The sequence below is a fragment of the Artibeus jamaicensis genome, unplaced genomic scaffold (assembly GCF_021234435.1).
Source record: "Artibeus jamaicensis isolate MK-2021 breed Jamaican fruit bat unplaced genomic scaffold, CSHL_Jam_final scaffold_1689, whole genome shotgun sequence".
NCBI lineage: Eukaryota > Metazoa > Chordata > Mammalia > Chiroptera > Phyllostomidae > Artibeus > Artibeus jamaicensis.
Window position 1 is genome coordinate 4,394,314 of NW_026522029.1, and position 22,473 is coordinate 4,416,786.

Below are 22,473 nucleotides of genomic sequence, written 5' to 3' on the forward strand. Positions count from 1 at the left end.
ATTTCAGGCTATATTGCAAAGCTATAGTAATAAAAACAGTATGGTACCCTGGCTGGGTAGCTAAGTTGGATGATTCAAACATCACCCCAGTACACCAAGGTTGTGGTTTCAATCCCCAGTCAGGGCACATAAAAGAATCGACCAGTGAACACACAAATAAGTGGAACAACAAATCAATGTTTCCCCTGACTCTTTCTCCCCGAAGTCAATTTTTAAGAAACAGTATGGTATTGGCATAAAAATAAACATATAGGTCAATGGAACAGAATAGAGAACCCAGGAAAAAACTCAAGCAAATATGGACAATAATACGTTGATGACAAAGGAGTCGAGAATATACAATGGGAAAAGGACAGCCTCTTCAATAAACACAACCTACTCCTTAACACTTCAGGCACCAGTGGCGAGCCTAGATTATTACCTGTACCTCTGACCCACTGGTTATATACATCAGAGGTTCCCAAGACCTCCTCCTTAGGTTTTATTAATTTCCAGAATGGCTTCCAGAACTCAGAAAAACAATTTAATTACCAGATTACTGGTTTATCATACAAGTATATAAATCAGAAACAGTCAGATGGAAAAGATGCATAGGGCAAGGTATGGGGAGAGGATGTGGAGCTTCCATGCTTTCTCCCCAAATTTCCAAGTGTTTACCAACTGGGAAAATCTCTGAACACTATCATTTTGAGGTTTTTGGAGGCTTCATTACACTGTCATGATTGATTAAATCATTGGTCATTGGCAACTGATTCAACATCCAGGTCCTCATCCCTCTCTCAAGGTGATAATGGGGAGAGGAAGACAAAGTTCTAATCCTCTAATTCCCTGGATGATTCTCCTGGCAACCAATCCCATCCTCAGGGTCCAAAAGTCAGCTTATTAACATAGTAGGAGACACACTATCACTCTCAACACTTAGGAAATTTCAAGGGTTTTGAGAGATGTGAGTCAGGATCTATCTTCTAAGATACTTTAGGAACTCAATCATTCACCCATATAAAAGTGACCAGTATGTACCAAACATACACTAGGCACACAATGTTAGAAACTCTCTCTTCTCTCTCCCTTGCCCCTATAACCAAACCTCATTTAGGCAGGGAAAACATTAAGATTTAACATTTAAATTTTATCTAGGAAGTTAGTTTGTCTTTCAACTGGGCTAAAACAGTCCATTGTAATAGTATTTTTCACTTAGCAACTTCACTGACAAGTGATAGGCTTCTAGAACCATGTTTAACTTAAAGCAAGCAAGGAATAAACAAATTCAGCACTCTACGTGAACCCATACATTACATTCTAACTCTCCAACATTTACATGGCAGATGTAAATGAAACAACTACATTTTTCTATTAAATTCTACATGGTATAATCTGAATGAGGTGGTAATGTATAAAATAAGGCTTAGCTATTGTCTAGAACAAAGGAAAGGAAAAGTCAAAGATGATACTAAAGTTTTAAGCCAAAGTAAATGGAAGAATCATTGGGCCACTGGCAAAAATAGGAATCTGAGAGTGAGAATTAGGTTGGAACTAAGTTGAGCCCTATTTTGCAGTGCTGCACCTAAAACAACAGTCAAACACAAAGGAAGACAGTAGACATAGGCAGTTGTAAATACAGGATTATCAGGTAACTTTTTGAAACCAAGTAACGGTTTCTCCTGCCTGACAATTTTAAAATGTAGATGTTATTAGCAATCAGTGACCATGGTTTTCCAACTGCAAGAATGTAAAAACAGTATGTCTTCATCTCTCCACAGCACCTGTGTAGAATTCTGCATATATAACAGGAAATGCTCAATACATTTTTATAAATTATTTTAACAATAAATTTGGAAAGAACAAATTCACTGAATTATTACTTACTCTTTTATTAAGTCTTTATTTTCCTGAATTCCTTCTTCTAATTTCAAGCTTACTTTTTCATTTTCAAACTAATTTATAAAACAACAGATAGGTCATCATATTTGGCTTAGCAAAATAAACACGTATAATAAAAGGCAATGTAATATGTAATTACATATGTAATACACATCTGCTTAAAGAAGTGAATAATTGTATACCCTTTAATGTATATATAGTGTTTAAAATATCAAATGCTTCTGCTACATAAACACAGCAAAAGCAGTGTTTCTTTGCTAACATACTAGGACGGTCTGTAAGAATTCTTCTCTTTGAACACCAAAAAGTACTTTTTTGTCACAGCTTATAGATTTCCCATAAGACAATAGGTCTCACTTTCATCAACCTAAAATCAATTTTGCTGAATTATCTCCAAAGAAATCCAACAATATTTTAATGCAATTTTATCTTCCCTAAACAATCTTAAAATAATGTTTTATCTTTGTTCTAACCCACTGTTGCATTTTCTCAACATTTTTCTATCACTATCCTATAAAAGCTAAACGGTTTCAAATTTAAAGTTTTATCTATAAATGTCATAGTCCAATATAATAAAAGATTTATATCAAATAACACATCATCAGCAATAGGAATTAATAAAAATAAAAATAGAGCTCTGACTGGTATAGCTCAGTGGATTGAGCTCAGGCCTGCAAACCAAAGGATCGAGGTTCGATTCTCAGTGAGGGCACATGCCTAGGTTGCAGGCCAATTCCCAGCAGGGGACACACAAAAGGCAACCATACATTGATATTTCTCTCCCTCTCTCCTTCCCTTCCCCTCTAAAGATAAATGAATAAATAATCTTAAAAAAATAAAATAAAATAAATAAAAATAAGTTAGAAACATTAAACCAATCTTCATCTAAAGTGATATATTATTTCCCTAATAATTTGCATTATTTTGTGTAATCTTGTCCTGTGTGCTCATCCTAAAGTTGAAATGCAACTTCAATGAAACTTCAAAAAAGCACTACCTTTAAAATCTACATAAATGAAACAAGCTAAATGCAACTTACCCTGAAATAATCCTCTACTTTAAATAGTATTACGATGAGATAAACTACACTACATTCTCCATTCCAATGCTCCTTATACCTGTAGTTCCTGAATGGCTTTCCTCTGTGCTTCAATTATCTTTCTGTTTTCTTGCAACTTATTTTCTTTCTGCTTCAATTCAGATTCTACGTTCACTTTCCACTTCTTAATCTTTTCAGCCTCCTTATACAGTTTTGAATATAGTCTGCTCATTGGCTCTGAATTCTATTAAAACAAGTTTTCAAAGATTGTTAATTGTTCAAAATTTTAGTACAACCAAACTATTTCTATCTACTGAAAATATCCATGCATAAAAGCATCTTAATAATTGAAACCAAATCTCTCAATTTATACCCTAATAACATACACAAAGCTACATTAACTTTTTTGCATTATTAAGGCAGTCCTCGCTACTTCACTAAAGTTACTGGTCATTTGACTAAGTTATACCTTGCTGCATACAATAGAGTAACTTCAAAATGTAACTAACCCAGAAGTTAGAAATATTTTAGTCAATGAGAAAATCCAACTAGTTCAAAGCTAAAATAAATCACTCTACAAGAAATCTATAAATCTTAACAATGGCCTCGAAACATTTTGGTTATATAAATAGTTTCGGGATTAACTACAGGGCATGAAGTGTTAAAATGACAAGAAAAATAAGAGTGAACACAAGATTTAACCTTCATTTAACCTGAGGTTTTGTTTGGATTTCCTGCATTATCCATTTCCACATTATAAGGTAAATAGCAGAGCTTGTTTTTCAAAAAGTGATACCGATCTCTGCCCGCAGATGCTCTCTGTCATCAAAATATATAAGTAAGTTCCATACTTTTAAATTCTGTGATACTATAACCACAGCAACAAGCATATAGCACTTTCTTAGGCCATGGAATTTCTCTTTATTTTAAAAACATCTATGTGCCATTTGTAAGAACATTTTTTACAACTAAAATTTAAAGTATTGCTTATCTTACAAAGTTCTTAGACAATAAACCAGCCAAACAATCATACCTAGCAATAAAAACATTGTAAAATACTGGCTTGATTCTCAGTCTTTTCACATTTTTGTATCCATCTCCTCTCTTCTATTCTTGATTTCTATGGTTTAAAATAAAATTGCCCCTAAAAAGCAGATGCCATTATAACCCAGGAAAATACTGAAACCTAGTGTTTTGACAATTTTAAAAGAAAAACAAGGATATACTTTAGAACATAACCAAATATTTCTTTTGAAGCTTCAAAAGAAAAATACAAGTAATAATAAATGATATTATAATTACAAGAAATTTCATGTAGATGAAAAATATTCTGACCTCAAAATCAGAGTCTTTTAGTCCTTCCTGGTAGTGACAACTGTCAGAATTATCAACCTAAAAAATGAATAAATGTTTCCTGTAAGAAAATATTTCTGATCAGAGTTTCTAAAAAGCAACAATTAAATGCTAAAGACTAGTGATCCAACTACTACAGAATGTTTTTTCCTTTTTTGGGGAAGCAATTGGATACCTAAACAGATAATACCTGTAGGCACTATATTTAACTGACCTGTTCAAGCATGGGCAAAAAGTTAACTTTTTGTAAAGTAGCACCTGCAAGATAAAAGACAATTGGTGTTAAATATGCCAACATCTTATTTTTATATTAAGTATTATATCTAGCTTTCATGTCAAGACTATCAATGTAATATTTGTTATATTTTTGATATCTAGTAATGTGTATTTTTTAAATGCTTCATTGTAAGATGATATATTACTTTTCCAGTCTCCTACCTGAATCAATGTTTTCCCCTTTTTTAGAGAGATTAGTCATCGCAAATGGAAAACCAGTATCAACTTCAATATCTTTGCTGAAGCTCTAGAAACACAAAGAAGTTCTTAAACATAGTGCCCATACCACTCTGATAACAAGCAGCGTAATACATAATTACATGTGTAATATACCCTATGTTGTTGTGTATAACACACACGAGGTTTCTCGCCCAAACTTCCAGGAAAAAACTTTTATTGTAATTTTTTTGTTCAATTTTTTATTTATTTATATTTAGAAACAAAACCAACTATTGTATTCCAGGGTGTTATTTTTGCATATAAAAATTGAATTTGCATATGATATTGTTGCTTTCTGGTGTTACACTTTTAATGCATAAGCATAAATAAAAGAAATAAAACCATTTATATAGATATGGAATTAGTACAATGCATGTATAATGCACATCCTTATTTCTCCCTCAAGAATTTGGGCAAAAAAGTGTGCATTATACACAGCAAACTATGGTACATCTACTTAAAGAAATTACTGTAGTTATAAATTGTTTAACATTTACTTACATATATTGTTTAAAATATCAAATGTTTTTGCTATGCAAACAAAGCAAAAAATGCAATTAGTATTTCCACATATAAGATGAAGCTAAATTATCAATTATGCAATACACGCTTTGTAAGTATTCAAGAATAAAATTAGTAATTTTAACAAGTAGCACACAATATTAGTTGTCTTCAACTTCAGTATAATCTTTCCCTTGATGTAACTGAGAATTATCTTTGCTATACAGCATTTTAATATTACATTCTTGGCTATAGACATAAAAATTTTCCTACAGCAAACAAAAATTTAAATATTCATTGTTTCATTCCATTTCCAGTATAAAGTTCAACCTAAGAAAAATTTTAAGCAATTTAGTAGAAAAACCTGTTTCGCCTGAGAAACTCTACTATACAAATAAGTTTCCCTTTTTATCCTGTCGACCAGGAAGCTCAGAGGAAAATTTGAAGCTCAGTCACACCCTAAATTTTACTAGTATGTCGACATATTTGTCCTCGTGTTAATTTTCCTTCTTAATATTCTCCTAATTTATACTTTATTGTATCATGGTATATGTTCTATTATGTTGCCACTAATCACTTCAGGGAGAAAAAGAGTTTAAAATAAGAAGGTTCCATCCTGTTCGCAGCGCCCCGACACCACGGCAATGAGTTCTTCGAGTGATGCCCACGCACGTCAGGAACGCTCCCTCTTCGTTCAAAGCGATGCTATTCGGGGTAAATCAGACCACCCTCACTCAACACAAACACTTACAAAAATGTCACCACTACGAAAGCACATTTGGCCTCCTTTGCCTGAAGTTAATTACAGTCAAATTCAAGATTCCGGTGCAAATTTACCTTGAAAAAATTAGACTCTCCTCCCAAGGCCTGCGGTTTCACTGCAGACACCTGGCTGCTGCCGAGTCTCGGCGGGACAAACAACGTGAAGGGCTTCTGCTTCTCCATGTCTCCGGGCAGTTGGACCACCTAGAGCCCCAGAGAGGGCAGGAGGGGGGTATTCTGCATTGTTGCATTAATACACCGTTTTCTTTATTCCAAATGGCCATGTTTGTATGTACGCTCATTAGCCATGTGAAGGAACAGATGGGACCTTTGCTCTAGTGTAAGCCCACGGGGTCGCCTGTCGCCTAGGTGGTCCCAGCGGAAGCACCCCCATTTCTCCCAGGGCCCCTCCCCCACCGGTGGCTGCTCTGACGATGGAGCTGAGCCAGAAACTCGAACTCGGCACCACGCTGTGACCACCTGTAAAGAAAGCGGGAGCCCACAACCACCGGCCGGGTTACACGGCATCGCCCCGCGCGGAGGAGCTGCCTTAGGCGCTGGGCCCAACACCCGGAAGGCGGCCTTCGGGAGGGAGGCAGAGCATCGGAACAAGGCCCAGCTCCGGCTCCGTCCGGCAGGAAGAACCCGGTACACCTGCCCCGTGATACCTTTAAAGCCCACGAGAGCCTCCACCTGTCACCCAGGGGGAAAGCGAAAAGAACCCACGAGAGCCTCCGAACCTCGGAAAAGGCGGGAAACCTTTCCACCTGCGTGGCCAGCAGGGCACGGTGGGGAGGGGCGGGCCGCTCTCTAACGGCTAAATAACCGTCAATAACGGTCAGCCACGTGAGTGTGCTGAGATCGCGAGACCGGCATCTCGCGAGAGTTCCCCTTGTTAGTAACAGTTCCATCCTGGATTCTGTTACTGTTTATCCTTGACATTCTTTAAGCCTCTGCAGTTGTCAAGGAGTGCTAGGAAGCCTCTCAGGTGCTGTGATAGATGGGAAGTGAGCGTAAAAAATCCACCTCTGTATTCCAAGAGCTCAGTTTTAGGAAGGAAGCAGATATGCAAACAGTTATAACCAGATGTCATCATTTAGAGGTAATTTTTAAGGAGTCCTTAGGACCTAGGGAAGGTGGCACTCACAGTGGTTGGCGGGGTCGGGGGAGGCTGCATGGCATGCTACGCTGCCGTTACTCGGAGAGGATAAAAGGGTGAATGGAGACTTGGGTAGACGAGGAAAGCGCAGTCCCGGCGGAAGGGAGGGAAGCTCGGGCACTGGAATTGGGAGAGCAGAGTTGTTCTAGAGTGAATGGGTCCAGGAAATTGGTGTTAGGTTATGAGGACGAAGTGGGAAATGGCGAGAGACATGTGAAGACCTTGCAAAGACTTAGATTTTAGTGCCTAGAGATGGGAATCTTGAAAATTTTTGAGCAAAAAAGGAGTCATGAGCAAGTTCAGGTGAAAATTTGTTGATGAAAATGGCTCATGAGACTGGAGGTACAGATATAGTTTCAATACGCTGGGTGAGATATTGAGGACCTGAGCCAAGATGGTGGTAATGGAGATGAGATATCAAATAGGAAAGGTAGGAACTAAAATGAGTAGGATTTGATGATTTTATAATAGTGAGCAGCGAAAGAGAAGAGTCTAAGGTGACTGCCTGGTTTCAGGCTTGAGAGACTAAATACAATAAATATTGTGGTGCTAAGTACCACATTTGAGCAATAAGATGAGTTTCATTTTGACCATACTGTGTTTCCTAATGTTCTCCATGTATGTAATATACTTGTTGCCTTCCCAAAGGAATTTAGTCATATTTTTAAATAACCCATTTTGTTTTGTATAAATTTAATCTATCAGACATATTAATTTCTTCTAAAATTACAAAAAGTTTGAGCTGGAAAGGATGATCAAATGTCACTCATTTTACACTTTAAGAAAACTGAGTCTAGGTGCCCTAAACAACACAAAATACTGCCTCCCAGAAATGACACCAAGAATATGTGTGCACAAGGTATCCCCTGGAGGTAAAACAAAAGTGCCACCATAGAATTTCTCACTTTCACATGAAATTTATTTTTAATGTATAACATCTTATCTTTTTTATCCTCACAAGAATGAATATATTTGTGGAAAGATCTTCAGAACTTCATTTTTTCTACACAAGGTGTTGGCAAAAAATATATTTTTTTTTCTATCAGAATGAGCAGTAAATTGTGCTATATTTCCCAATATATGTTAAAATGTTTTAGTGATTTTTCATTTTAATTTTTCCCAATTTAAAAATTGGAAAAATTCACTTTAACTTTTTCCAATTTAAAACTTTGCAATCACAAAGTTTTAAATTTGGGCTTATAAAATATTTCTTTTTAAAGGCATTAAGAAAAGATAAGAGTTGAACATATTTATTTTCCTCTTTAATCATACAATATTATAACAGGAATGGGTTTTAAATATTATTGAAATCAGATATTAATGAGGTCTACAAACTACCTGTACCCTTATTACATTGTTTCTAATACATAGCCTTTTTCATGTCTATAAGAAATCCATATATTTTCATTCAATTTTATACTTGATGAAAAAAAGTGGGTTTTTTAGGTAAGAACTCTACTTATCATTATTCCATTTTGAAAGAAATGAGCAGTAACAACCATTGCTTCTTTAAAGAGTCGAATCTTGAAATCCTAGATGTGTCCCTCTAGCAGAAGTCCTGTATTCCACAAAAATTAGATGGGCCCTGATGAGATCCATTTTATTGTATGGTTGTAAAACATTGATAGTGAGGCAATGCTGTTCTTGTTTTTCAAATCAGTCATCCTATAATGATAAAGTAGACAATCTAGATTTGGAGATTTTAAGACAAACCACAACATTTATTCTAAAGGGTCAGCAATGTGAGTACAGATTCCACTTCTCAGAGAGACAACTAGCCAGTTTAGGGTCCTTTGATTTCCAGATGCCACGTATTTCTCAACGGCTGCAATGAGTGTCCTCAGTTCAGTGAGCCTCCCCGTGAGATGAGCAAAATGCCGTAGGTCTTCTGGATGATGGATTCTCGAACATTTGTACAAAATTTGTAAAATTGGTTCTTGTAAATTTTCCACACGTTGCTTATTTTTAAGGCATGGACGATCTGAAAAACATCATATGTGTCTTAATGAATACTAGAAACTGGTAGAAGATAATGAATTTAAAACAATACAGTTTTAAAGAATAAAAATAGCAAATAGTTACTGAATCCTTAATATATGCCAGATATTATGCTAAGTAACTTGCAACTATCTACTCACTATCTTACTTAATCTTCATAATTCTCTATGAAGAGTATTTCTTAACAGTTAGGCTGCATTCATTTGTCCAGTCATTGCGTTGACATAACAGCAGTGAACATGGCAAAATCTTCTGCCCTCGCTGAGCTTATATTCGTGGTCTGGGAGGAGTAGGAGAGGAAAGAGATGTGCACATATTTTTAAAAACATATTTTCATCACCTTTATACTGTAACAGTGATAAATTTACAGAAAAATGAAAGAGTAAGAACATAGGGTAGAGGGGAAGTAGCTATTTTTAAAAAGATAATCAGAAGTAAATGACATTGGACAGAGATCCAAGATGGTGAAAGAAGGGAACCATGTAGCTATGTAGGAAAAAGAGCTTTCCAAGATTTGTCAAGTACAGTACCTGCGACAGGACCCTGCTTGAAATTTTCAAGAAACATGCACCAAAAGCAACAGATGGTAGTAGGCGCTGGTGGAAAGAATATTGGCTTTAATCTGTGTAAAATAGAAAGCCATCACAGGGGTGTCCCGCCTGCAGCCCATGGCCACACGTGTCCCAGGGTGGCTATGAATAAGGCCCAACACAAAATCACAAATTTACTTAAAACATAAGATTTTTTTATTTGTGATTACATGTTGTGATATATTTAATGTGTGGAAAAGACAACTCTTCTTCCCATATGGCCCAGAGATGCCAGAAGGTTGGACACCCCTGCAAAGGGTTATGAGCAGAGGAATGGCATGACCTTGCTTGTTTTCAAAGACCTGCTCTGGTTACTGGATAGAGAATGAACCTGAGGAATCAAGGGCAGGAATAGGAAAGCAGGTTAGGTTAGTAGTTTTGGTTTGGGTAGCAGGGACACAGTGACAGTTCTGGATATATATTGAGGCTAGAGCCAATACGTGTGTTGCCTATTTAATAGAGGTATAAGAAAAAATGATAGAAGTGAAGGATGATCTCAAGAATTTTGGCTTATGCAGCTCGGAAGATGCAAATGCCATTGTGTAGAGATGAGGAAGATAGGACCAGATAGGAGGACCAGAGAGGACAGCAAGCATTCACCTTTGGACACATTAGATTTGATATGTCAACTAGACATACAAGTTGATACATTGAATAGGCATTTTAATGGAGTTGAGGGAAGCAGTCCAGGCTGGTATTTAAGTTTGGGCATTGTCAGTGTATAGACAGCAGTTAAAGCCATGAGATAGGATGAAATTTCAAAGGAAGTGAGTATAAAAGAACTGAGCCCTGGGACACTTAACATTTATCAGTGTGGGAGATGAGGATGAATTAATTAACAGAGGAGACCGAAAGAGCAGCTACTAAGGAAGAAAATCAAGAGAGTGATGCTCTGTACATCAAGGGGGGGGGGGGCGGAGCATGTCAAAGAAGACGTGATCAACTGAATCCAAGTAATGAAATTAAGTGTTTGTTCGAACAAAGAGGGAGTTAGTTATCTGCTCTGTTAAATGCACCTGATGGGTCAAATAAGATGAAAAAATGGAGACAACTGTACTTGAACAACAATTTTTAAAAAAAGATGAGGCCTGAGATACGACCAGTAGCATCAGCAATGCCAAATCACTTAAGATCTTCGAAAGTTACAGGGGGATAGAAAGGAGGGGCCAAAATCTGATTGTAATGAGAGCAGTTCGGGAGTGAATGAGAGGAGAGAAATGGAGGCAGGAGTGTAGACAACTCTCAAACATTTTTTTTGCTGTAACACAGAATGGAGAAATGGAAGACTAGCTGAAAGGGGGATATGAAGTCAAGAAAATATTTTTAAGAGGCAAGAAACTACAGCATGTTTGTAAGCTGAAGGGACTACTCTTACAGAGAAGACAATTTTGATGAAACAAGATTGGTGCTCTGGCATCAGTGAATAATATAATAACCACAACCTTCATGATTTAATTGCCAAACTCAATCCAGATTTTTACTGCTGAATGCTTTTTACCGGAAAAAACAACGGTAGTTGCTGTAAGCCCAGCATATTCAGGATTAGTCATATTAAACTCACTCATTCTTCTGTAGAAGTAAAACGGTGTGCCAATAAATTCTTCAGTAATACGTAAGATTAATATCTAATGTAGTTTCACCAGAACATCATGCAGACTCACATGTATCACCGTCATCATTTTCTCATAGAAAGAAAAAATAAAATGTTGTATCTGACCAATCTTTTTCTATCTAATACTTTGCATTGTATGTTGTATTACCAGTCAGCGTAATAGGAGGACAGTCTCTGTTGCAAAATGTTTCCACAGAATAAACGACACTTACATCATCACTAGGGTTGTGACAATTTAGTGAAGGATCTGAATGATATGATAATTTCACACTACCTAGTAAAAGGGAAAAAAATAAATTCTGATTTTTAAAAAATCTTTATATAGATAGTAAAATCAATCTCTCTAAACTCTGTTACACAGAAAATGTTCTCAATGAAAGGTAGCTCTCTTAATTTTTATTACTAAAACATAAAACTAGATAAATACAAGATAGTTCATATTTTATATAAAGACCCTCCAAAATATTTATCCATGATGCTATATAATAAAAATGACATTCTTTAAAGAAATTAAAAATAAAAATGCAAAACTTAGCCCTGGCTGGTGTAGCCCAGTGGATTGAGCGGGGCCTGTGAACCAAAGGATCATGGTTTGATTCCCAGTCAGGGCACATGCCTGGGTTGCAGGCCAGTTCCCAGCAGGGGACACACGAGAGGCAACCATACATTGATATTTCTCTCTCTCTCCTTCCCTTCCCCTCTAAAGATAATGAATAAAATCTTCTTTAAAAAGTTCCAAAAAAAAGCAAAAGTTAGACCAATAAAGTGGAATACTATAAACAGCTAGTATAAAGTACTTATTCCTATCCTAACTAGTAAAATTAAAATACAATAAGAATGGCTCTATATTATAAATTTGTTGCTAAATGTGATAGTAACTAGTAACACTGAGTTCAAAAAAAAAAAAAAAAGCCCTGGCTGGTGTAGCTCAGTGGATTGAGCATGGGCCTGTGAACCAGATGATTGGGGTTCGATTCCCAGTCAGGGCACATGCCTGGGTTGTGGGCCAGTTCTCAGCAGGGGACACATGACAGGCAACCATACATTGATATTTCTCTCCCTCTCTCCTTCCCTCCCCCTCTAAAGATAAATAAATAAAATCTTTAAAAAAAAAAGATTGAGTTCATTGGCTTTTTTTACTTTCTTTCAGAAGCTGAAGAAAAGCATTCTCTGTAAAGCTGGGCCCATGAAGGAATCACTTCGGTTTTCCATCCCTTCCGTAATGTAGTCTCATCCTCATTTGGCAAATTTTTAAATCCTTTAAGGAAAAAAATCACATAATTGTTTGAAAATAGATAATTTTTAAGTATAGGATTTAATATTTTATGTTATTTGTTTAGTTATGGTATAAATTTCAAATGTTCCCTTAGAATAATCACAACACGTAACTTCAAATCTAAATAAAATGTTTGATTCCACATGGCAATATTTTGAGGCACTTTTATCAGGAATGGATAATAATACTTTCCTATAGCAAGAGCAAATTAAGTATATTTTAGCCTTGAAGAATTTATTTTTACAGTGAGTTATCTGTACATGTAAATAGATAGCTGAGTTTTAGGCAATAGTGGCTCAATTTATTTATATTGCATAGCAAATTTTGTGTTTCATGTGTTATCTAAAAAACAAGAACAATTTATTTCCAAAAATAAAAACAAAATAAAGCCTAGAACAAATCACATTGGTTATCTTAAGCATAAGTTCTTCAAATCACTTGAACAATATTTTTAAATATGTATAGTTTTACCCACCTGATTGATTAAAGAGCTTCCCATAAACTTTTTTTTTTGCATTTAGAAGCAGTTTTGAAGGGAAAATAGAGGTTTTTGCTATCCTAAAATGTCCCCTTCCTTTAAAGCAGGAAACTTTTTAAAAACTGTTAACTTTAAATTTTTCCAAAAATAGATTACCTGGGAGGGTCTGGTAAAATATTAACCCCTGTATGTGTAGAACTCTGTCTCTGAGAGTGGCAAAAAGCTCATTTCAGGATCCGCATATTCCTGCAGCTAACCAAGAAAAAGAAATAAAACTAATAAAATGTCTATTTTCTTTCAAATATCTATTTAACTTTTAAACTTTTATGCTGTTATTTTCTAACATAATTAATTACACATTATGTTATGCCAGTAATGAAGCACATACAGATTTCTTTGTTTCCTCTGAAGGAATGGTAGATTTTTGATGAGCAGCCACAATGTTATTAATAAGCTGATGTTCCTCTTGAGTTAGTTCCATACCTCTGGATTTATAAGAAAATGTGGGGGGGGATGGTGGCGGGGACTATAGTACACAGTTGATAAACAAGACATCGTCATTCAAGAAATACAAAATTTTAGAAGAAGAGTCTTTGCCACTTTTCCAGAGCTAGTGGTGGATGATACAAGCCTGTTGCGTACTCCTTCCTCTTCCTCTTTGATGTTAGAGCGAAAACTATTCTTCTGCTTAAAGTTCTTTCAAAGTTTCTTCGATATGCATTGAATTTCTGTGAGCAAACCTGTGTTGTTACAAAATTCATATAAGATGTTTGGGTACAGCAAGGAAGATTATAGAATTTGATGAAAATTGTCTTATATTGTACACATGTGTGGTCACAGACTTGTCTTTTACAAAGAACCTTTCTTGATAAGTATGTACGTAGCAATTAAGTTCACTACATTACTTTCTCTTTTTCTTTCCACACTACCTGTCCACTTAAAGTACATAGTCATCCTAGAGATAAATTAGAAATTAATGTTGTATCTCCAAGTTATAAATCGAGACCTTCTTATGTTAGGGAAATTTCCACATTAATTATATATTGGAAGCAACATAGAATGTCAAGTGGTAGAGCAGTTGAACAACTTGATCTATGGGCTGTTATCCTTGATTAGCCAAAAGAGTATCTGTTGGGGTTGTATTTTTCTTTTTAATGGGCTAAGTCAGTTTTTTCCTTATAAGACAGGACAATGGTATTTTGTTATGGCAGCTGGAGCAGACTAAGACAGGGACACAGTAAAGGATTCATTCTGGTTGGACAGGATGACCTGAAGATCTTCAGTCTTGGAATTTCAAATAACAGAAATCCATTTTGGTAAAGATTTTTTACTGAACAGTTTGGATTTGATTATAATAATCAGTATAACATATACAGAATAGTGCATTGGTCTTTATTGAATAAGAGTAACAACAGAAATTGAAGCTTATTATAGCAGTTGAAGGCAGATTGAACTAAAAAGAAAAAATTGAGAAATGGCCATGAGACTAATATGATAGTATACATACAAGAGAAGAAGAGTTTGCACAAGGCTAGATTAGACAGGAAAATAGTAATAGTACGCTACAGAGAAAAATGAATTTAAAGTTACCATGAAATTTTGAGCCCTGGGGAACAGGAGAAACTGAGGAAATGATGCAAATCTTCATATTATTACTGTATCAAATGACATCATGCAGTTGATTAAGCTAAAAAGACAGTGAATATGGAACTCAAAAAGCTTAGGAACTCTTCTGCCTGTTGAGTTGGATTTTGACCCCTACATGGGAATTGTTAGTAAGCTTTACATACCCGGGTATGATGTAGGCTTCTACAGACACGAGGCTGAAGAAGGGGAACTGCTCATGGAAATTCTGCTCCTTCTAGATGCATTACATAACTTTAGATTAAGTGCTATAAAAATACAAGGATTTCCAATTAAGAGAATGTGATTATTACCAATATTAGAGCAACGTAGTATAGAACAGGATTTATGAAAATAATTACCTGGATTGGTAACTAACTGGCTATTCTAATTTAGCAGATGTTAGAGAAATAGCTTAAATCCAGTCTACTGTTACTCCAAAATCACCACCTGAAGAATATATTAAGTTCTCAGTAGGGTAAGATAAACTACAATCTCCCTCAAAAAAATGCCATTTACATTCTGCCAACATCCCTACTGCCTTACACTTTCTCAGTCTGCACGCAACATTTTCTATGCATGTACATGGCCATTTCACAGGGACCACCATTCTTGCAACTATATACTGCATTTTTAGTGATGCTGTGTGGAAAAAACCTAATAACAACAAAAAATTCATTTTACTATTAGGTACTTTTAGTTATTTGTTTTTATGAATATATACCTTCAAGCCCTGGCCCAATAGCTCAGTTGGTTAGAGCATCATCCTGATACATCAAGATTGCAGGTTCAATACCCAGTCAGGGCACATACCAAAATCAACCAATGAGTGCATCAATAAATGGAACAGCAAATCAATGTTCCTCTCCCGCTCACTCTCTCCCTCCCTCCCTCTCTCTCCCCTTCCCCCTACCTCTCCGTCTCCCTAAATTCCATCAAAATTTTTTTAATATTTTAATATAATTTTTATCATTTTATATATATATATATATATATACACACACACCTTCAAGTAGACTAAAGTTAACTAAGTTTTTAAAATATTCTTCCCCCTGAATAAGATTTGGTTTAATATACATTTTCCTGGATAATTATTTTAATCCTCTCCTGTTTAATATGTCAGGTTTGTTCCTTTCAACAATCACATTGAAAATTAAACTAAATAACTCCATCACATTAAGACCACTCTGTTTTACTATGGTTATAATATATTTTCTAAACACACTTCTTAAGCTATGTTGTACAGACTATCACGATTACATGAAGTGTCTTTCAAGGTCCCCTTGGAAGAATGTGTGCTTATGGAAAATAAAACTATAAGGAAAACCTCTCTTTTTGTCTTCTCGCATTTTTATCTCAACCCATACAGGAAGAGATATTCTTCCAAATGTGCTCCTCTTCCTCCTTCATTTAAGCACCTCCCCAGATGAAAAAGCTAGTTTATTTCACTGAGATGTGTGAATGAGCCATGTTTTGTGTGCAAGTGTATATACAAGGGGGTGGGGGGGCTCAACATTTTCTCTACCTCTTCCAACTTCCTCTTTTATTTTCCAGTTTTATGCAGTAATCTCTGCTATTTTCCTCTTACTTCATGCTCAGCAGTGAAAGTGATAAGTTCAGTCAATGCCGCCCTTAGAGACCCAACACACCCTCTTTTTCTGTAGACACATTTGAGAGTAGGAGTTTCATGACTTAGATTCAACAAAGGCAGTAGAAACCTCAGCTTAGGTTTCCAAAACTAGGCCTTGTTCTTCAACCTAGTTTTAACAGCAAGGCCTTGCCTTTTAAGATGAAGCAAATACCAGCCCAGCTAATCTGTTCTTAAAGCTGGAACCTCATTTCCCTTGGTGTTCATCTGGCTCTTTCTTATGAGGGATGAGTTGTGAGATTCTGACAGTAAAACTTCACCCTGAACTTCTAACAAACATGTTTACCCAGTGCCGTATCCAGGGATGGCCAACCTTTTGGCACCTCAGCACCACACTGTAAGAAGAGTTGTCTTGGGCCACACGTTAAATACATCGCAACACATAATCACCAAAAAATCTCATAATGTTTTAAGTAAATTTATGATTTTGTGATGGGCCGCATTCACAGCTGACCTGGGCTGCGTGCGGCCGGAAGGCCACAGGTGGACACCCCTGGACGTTCTTCCTGACATTGCATTTGTGAATAAAAACAATGCAGAAGTGTTTCAAAACCTCAAAACTTCGTCAAGGACTTGTTCTCTCTTTGAAAATTCCATTGTCTGATTTTACTTGCAGACTTCCCACTTGTTTTCAAAAAAAGCATTCAAAAAAATAGAATCTAAGAAGTCACTTAATTCAAATTCCCTCCTAATGCATGAATTATATCAACCACAGGAAAAGATGTAATAGTTAACATTTGGACCTTTTTAAAAGTCATTTTCTATTCCAACATCATGTTCATCTAGGAACATGAACGCTGTTTTTCTGCCATATACATATATTGAATTTTCTATTTAAATGTAAGTCTTTATCAATAATGAAAAAAACTGAATCGAAGCTTTATGACATTCCACTTTTATGTCTTTGATCCCACAGATTGATCAATAGTTCTCCCTGCATTTTTCACACTGTAAAAAGAGTACATACCTCAAATCTTGTGCCTCTTCACTAAACACTAGGATTTCAGTTTTGCTTTAACTTTATCCTTACCTTTGCAACCTTCACAAGAAAGTGCATTATAATGATATTCTGACGCTTTATCACCACAAACCATACCGTTCATCCTGTCCCTCAGTTCACATGGGAGATGAGTTAGTCTGGACCTTTTCGTGCCAGGGTATCCATCTCCGGCAACATGGGCAACCACATAAGTGGATTTATTTAATTCACAGGAACCAAGTCGACACTGTCCGCTCCTAAACTGTGGAGCCAAGCAGTCAGTGTTGAAATTACTTTCAACACTGTAAAGAGGGGACTGTGGAGCTGGAGGGGACTGGACAGCAGGATACTGGCAATAAAGTGGCTCTTGAAAATCAGTGTCACGCAGCTGGCAACCAATTTGTTCTGGCAAAAGATCTCATTTCTCTAACATAACCAAATGGTAAAAAGCCAAAATTTCATATTGGTTTTAAATTTCAAAGGGTTTTATGTTCAACAGAGTCCAACATGCCCACTACATCTCGGACATGCTGCTGCCCAGCACGAGGGGCAAACAGTGAACTGAACCAAAATGTATGATACATGCTGCCTTCCGGAGGGCAGCAGAGGCTGCTCTGGGGCTGGGAGAAGGGGTGAGAGTTGCTGGTGGTTTATATGCCAATCCAGTCTCCCTCCTTCAGTAGAAATGAAAATTTCCCAGTTTGGAATGAAAGGCTTTCCCCATCTTCTGCATTTCCCTTGTTGAGGATACAACTGTTTTCAGTGCAATCCGTTCAGTAAAGAGGTGTGTTAATAAATTATCCCACCCCTCTAGTCAAGAAAAATGAAACTAAAATACTGCATTACCAGTTATCTGGTGTTAAAAATCATAAGCCCAAAATGGAGTCGCTTGTGCTAAAGCATGAGACACCAAATATGGACTTAATATCTGACCTAACTGCGGTTTCAACCTTCTCCATAAATGTCACCTTAACAGGCCAGTCAGAAATACTTTGGTCAGTACCAATAAGGCAATCTCTCACAGGAAGCCTTTCCATCCCCTGCCCCAAAGGAAACTGAGGAAAGCTGTCTGATAAGACCCCTGGCTTCCCCTAAGGCAAAATCTTTTCTTTTCTTTGGCTAATAACTTTCTTGTCCCACCTACTTTCTGCCTATAAAAGCCTTTCATATTGTACATCTTCTTGGGGCTTCTCTCTGCTTGCTAGATGACAAGCTGCCCGATTCATGAATGGCTCAATAAAGCCCATTAGACCTTCAAATTTACTCAATTAAATTTTTGTTCTTTAACAGTGATTATTTCAAGCAAAAAAAAAGGTCTGTTTGAACTGCCCATTTAGTACACTGTAACAGCCTCCTTTGCCTCTTGTAGACCTGATTTAAATTGCTAGTTTCTTTATTCTGTTGTCCAGCAATTCTAAATACCAGTTACTAGGGATAAATTCACATACTTCACAGGATCGCTGTAAGAATGAAATAAAATATCATATGCAAAGGCATGTATAAAATATAAAATTATGTTTAATGAATATAATTTTTATTGCTTATTACTTTTATCACTATTATCAGAAGCTCCCAAACATCAACTTAATTTGTGCCTCCAGGAGAATTACTGAATCTAAATGCAAAAAACTGACTCCAAAAGGACCCAGGAATAACTTAGCTGCACTTTGTAACTAGCAATATCCATACTTTCCCTGATGCTGACTCCACAGGTGGTTAGATTTATTCTTGCCCTCAAAATTCTACCACGAAGATTGATAAACAGTACAATGTTTATTAATTCATGTAAATCATTTGCAATCTTAGAGCATCCAATCCAATGCAAAGTGTTGAATAAATACTAAAGAGAGGCTGATATAAGAAGAAAGACTACCAGTAAAAATAACATAACTTTCTTTCAAAGAAGAAGGCCCTTCTTGGATGAGAGTCAAGACTACAGAATTCTGGCTGATGTGCCCTGGGTGTGGAAATGAGTTCAAACTCTAAAAGAAAACCAGTTTAAAATTAAATTTACACTGTAGCTTTAGTCTTTTAGGAGAAAATTCTCATTGTCTCCTGAATTATGTTTTGTATCTCTTTTCCTTTGATAAAAATCTTATATTAAGATTAAAATTTCAAGTATATTGAATTACCTTTACTAAATTACATGTAAACTAGCTTCAGCTAATCCCTAAAAATAATTTCCATTTGTGTGTTAATTTTATTTTTTTAATTAAATACAATTTTAAACTAGTGTGCTTTCTCTTCTTTACATTTAATTCTGGCTTACAAATTTCTAGTATTACTGAATACTTTAAATTAATTGTCTTCTCTTGTATGAAATAATGTAAGTCTCTGCTTCATTTAATTTAAAATTAAAACTGTAATTAACCATAATTCCCCCCAGCCCAAATGTCTTAGATTTCATTAAAGCTAGTAGTGAGAGTGGCTATTCAATATACTGAAATGTTTAACTAAATTAAATAATCTTTATTAACTCTTGTACTGTGGTTTTTGGGTCACATACCATAAGCAATGCACGGGTTCAGAAAGACAGTGCCCATCAGACACAGTGACCTAAGTGTTTGCCATTCTTTGATCCGATTCTCAACGTCAGCAGTGGATGCTGAAATAGAACCTGAAGGAAACAAAAATTGTGTAGACTACTTGAAAGTATAATTTGATAAAAGTAAAATACTGTTTTGAAAAAAATAAAGAATTCAGCAGAATTTATGCATGAAAAATTTATATGTACACTTTAACTAAAAAATTGATTTTTCATAGGTCTACAGACCATCATTTAACTCTGTCAATTACTTACTGCTCAGCTCTTTATAAATAGCTTAATAAATCATAGTATTAATCATTGTGGCCTTTGAAAGTGTACCAAACTGTGGAGTTAAGCTTCACACACTACTCTCTTAACTATTTATGGGCCATTGATTAAATCTCTCAGAACCTTGGTTTCTTCCTTTGTAGAAGGAAAAGAAAAACCCTCCTAGCAAAGTTGTTGAGAGAGTTTAATTAATGTGTGTAAAATCCAACACAGTTCTTGACTTAACTGATTCTTGTAATCTTTATTCTAATAGTTTCAAGATCTCAGTGTTCTAAATTTATATAAATTAGAAAGAAAAATTAGACTTTTTTAATGAGGAAAGTCAAGAATAGGAAAAGAATAGCTTTCATAGCACTTTTTTTAAATCTTCCAAGTCCATTGTAAATATTTCTCTTTCATAGCTCTGTGATATGCCAAACTTTAAAACATTAATTTTGGGTGTGCTTGACTAATGAAAATAGCTTGTTGATTACTGAAAAAGTGTTTTATATTTTAATAATAAAGCCTAAAAATCATAAGCTGTTATGAAAAAAATTATTCAAAATTCTAAGACTATTCTTATGGGGAAAACTATTTTTGTTATTTCCTAGGAAGGAACTCTAAAAATAATGCATCTTTGAATAGACTTAAACAGGAAATCGCAGTTTAAGAAATTGAAAGCTATTAGAAGTAAATAAAGGCCACTCAAGAGTCCACCACATTTTATATAGCTTTATCCTGTCTGTTAGAAGATAAAGAGTGTTTTCCCCTTTGAAACGGACCAAAAGAAAAGAAAATGAATTTAAATCATACCCAAAGATATACATGACAAGCTTCTGGGATTATTCTGAAAAAATCTTTTATTTATTACTCATGTGATAAGTTCATGGCTAAGGTTTCTATATCCATGAAGGTAATTCATATAGTAACATTTCTGAAATGTATCTCCTTTATCATCTAATAGCATTTAGGTTCCTTTAAAAAGTACTTGAATTTGCCCTGGCTGGTGTGGCTCGGTGAATTGAGTACCAGCCTGTGAACCAAAGGGTCGTGGTTTCAATTCTCAGTCAGGACACATGCCTGGGTTTCAGGCCGGGTCCCCAGTTGGGGGCATGTGAGAGGCAATATATCGATGTATCTTCTCCCACATGGATGTTTCTCTCCCTCCTCTCTTCTCCCTTCCTACCCCTCTCTCTAAAAACAAATAAATAAAATATATTTTTAAATACTTGAATCTCCCACTCTTCTAACAGAATAGCAGCAATCATATAGTCAGTATTATACAGAAAGATGAGGAAAAGCTTGCCCCTAAATAAGTACAACATCAATATGAAGTTTTCCTTGAAAAGTGAGGACTAAAATCAACAGGATCCACCAGTGTATACGTCTGCTTTTCCAATATTATAAGAGATGAACTGGCTCTAACTATGAAAGGAACCCTGAACACTATCAGAATTGTTGAGCATGTTTATAAGAGAATGGGAATGATCACAGAGAAGAGGGGAGAGGCTAATATTGCAGAGAAGAAAGAGAAAGGGTAAGAAGATTCCAAATAGATGATGGACCACAGAATTTTACAGCTGAAACCTATATGTTATTAACCAGTGTCACCCCAATAAATTCAATAATAAAGTAAAATAAAAGAACACAAAAAACCCTCAAAATGATTCAATGCTCTAAATGCAGGAGTTAAAACCATAAATCCCTCAGAAAAGAACATACGGGTAAACTGTCATGATCTTTGGTTTCTCAGCTGTAACACCAAAAGCATGAGTAACAAAAAAAATACAGATTGTTGGACACCACCCAAACTGAATACTTTTGTGCTTCAAAGAACATCACCAAGCAGGCAAAAAGCAAACCTACAGAACGGGGGAAATATCTACACATCGTGTATCTATCTGATAATGGTCTAGCATCCAGAACATATAAAGAACACCTACAGCTCAACAATAAAAAGACCAAAAAAATCCAACTGAAAAATGGGCAAAAGACTTGAATAGATAGATATTCCTCCAAAGAAGATGTACGAATGGCCAACACACACATGAAAAGATGCTGAACATCACTGGCCATCAGGTAGGTGTAAATCGAAACCACGAGACACCACTTTGCACCCTTCGTGATAGTTATAATGTTTTCAAAATGCACCACAAAACACAAAATAAGGGTTGGCAAGAGTGTAGAGAAAACGGAGCCCTCTTACATCGTTGATGGGAATGTAAAATAATTCAATGTTCTGAAAAGTTGGGTGATTCCTCAAAAAAGTTAAGTAGAATTACTAT

The 22,473-nt window shown here is 35.8% G+C and overlaps 1 protein-coding gene and 1 pseudogene across 2 annotated transcripts in view; both read right to left on the reverse strand.

Annotated features, from left to right (window-relative positions):
- SYCP1 (synaptonemal complex protein 1) overlaps positions 1–6,214 on the reverse strand; it is an 84,145-nt gene extending 77,931 nt beyond the window's left edge. For both annotated transcript variants that reach the window (XM_053656067.1, XM_053656066.1), the window contains exons 1-6: positions 6,107–6,214; positions 4,712–4,796; positions 4,488–4,531; positions 4,256–4,312; positions 3,000–3,164; positions 1,867–1,934 (exon numbers count right to left, since the gene is read on the reverse strand). In XM_053656067.1, coding sequence (XP_053512042.1) covers positions 1,867–1,934; positions 3,000–3,164; positions 4,256–4,312; positions 4,488–4,531; positions 4,712–4,796; positions 6,107–6,214 — 527 coding nt within the window. The remainder of the gene's footprint in view (positions 1–1,866; positions 1,935–2,999; positions 3,165–4,255; positions 4,313–4,487; positions 4,532–4,711; positions 4,797–6,106) is intronic.
- Positions 6,215–8,924: 2,710 nt separating this feature from the next.
- Positions 8,925–19,965, reverse strand: LOC128625994 (bile acid receptor-like; annotated as a pseudogene).
- Between the last annotated feature and the right edge of the window lie 2,508 nt (positions 19,966–22,473).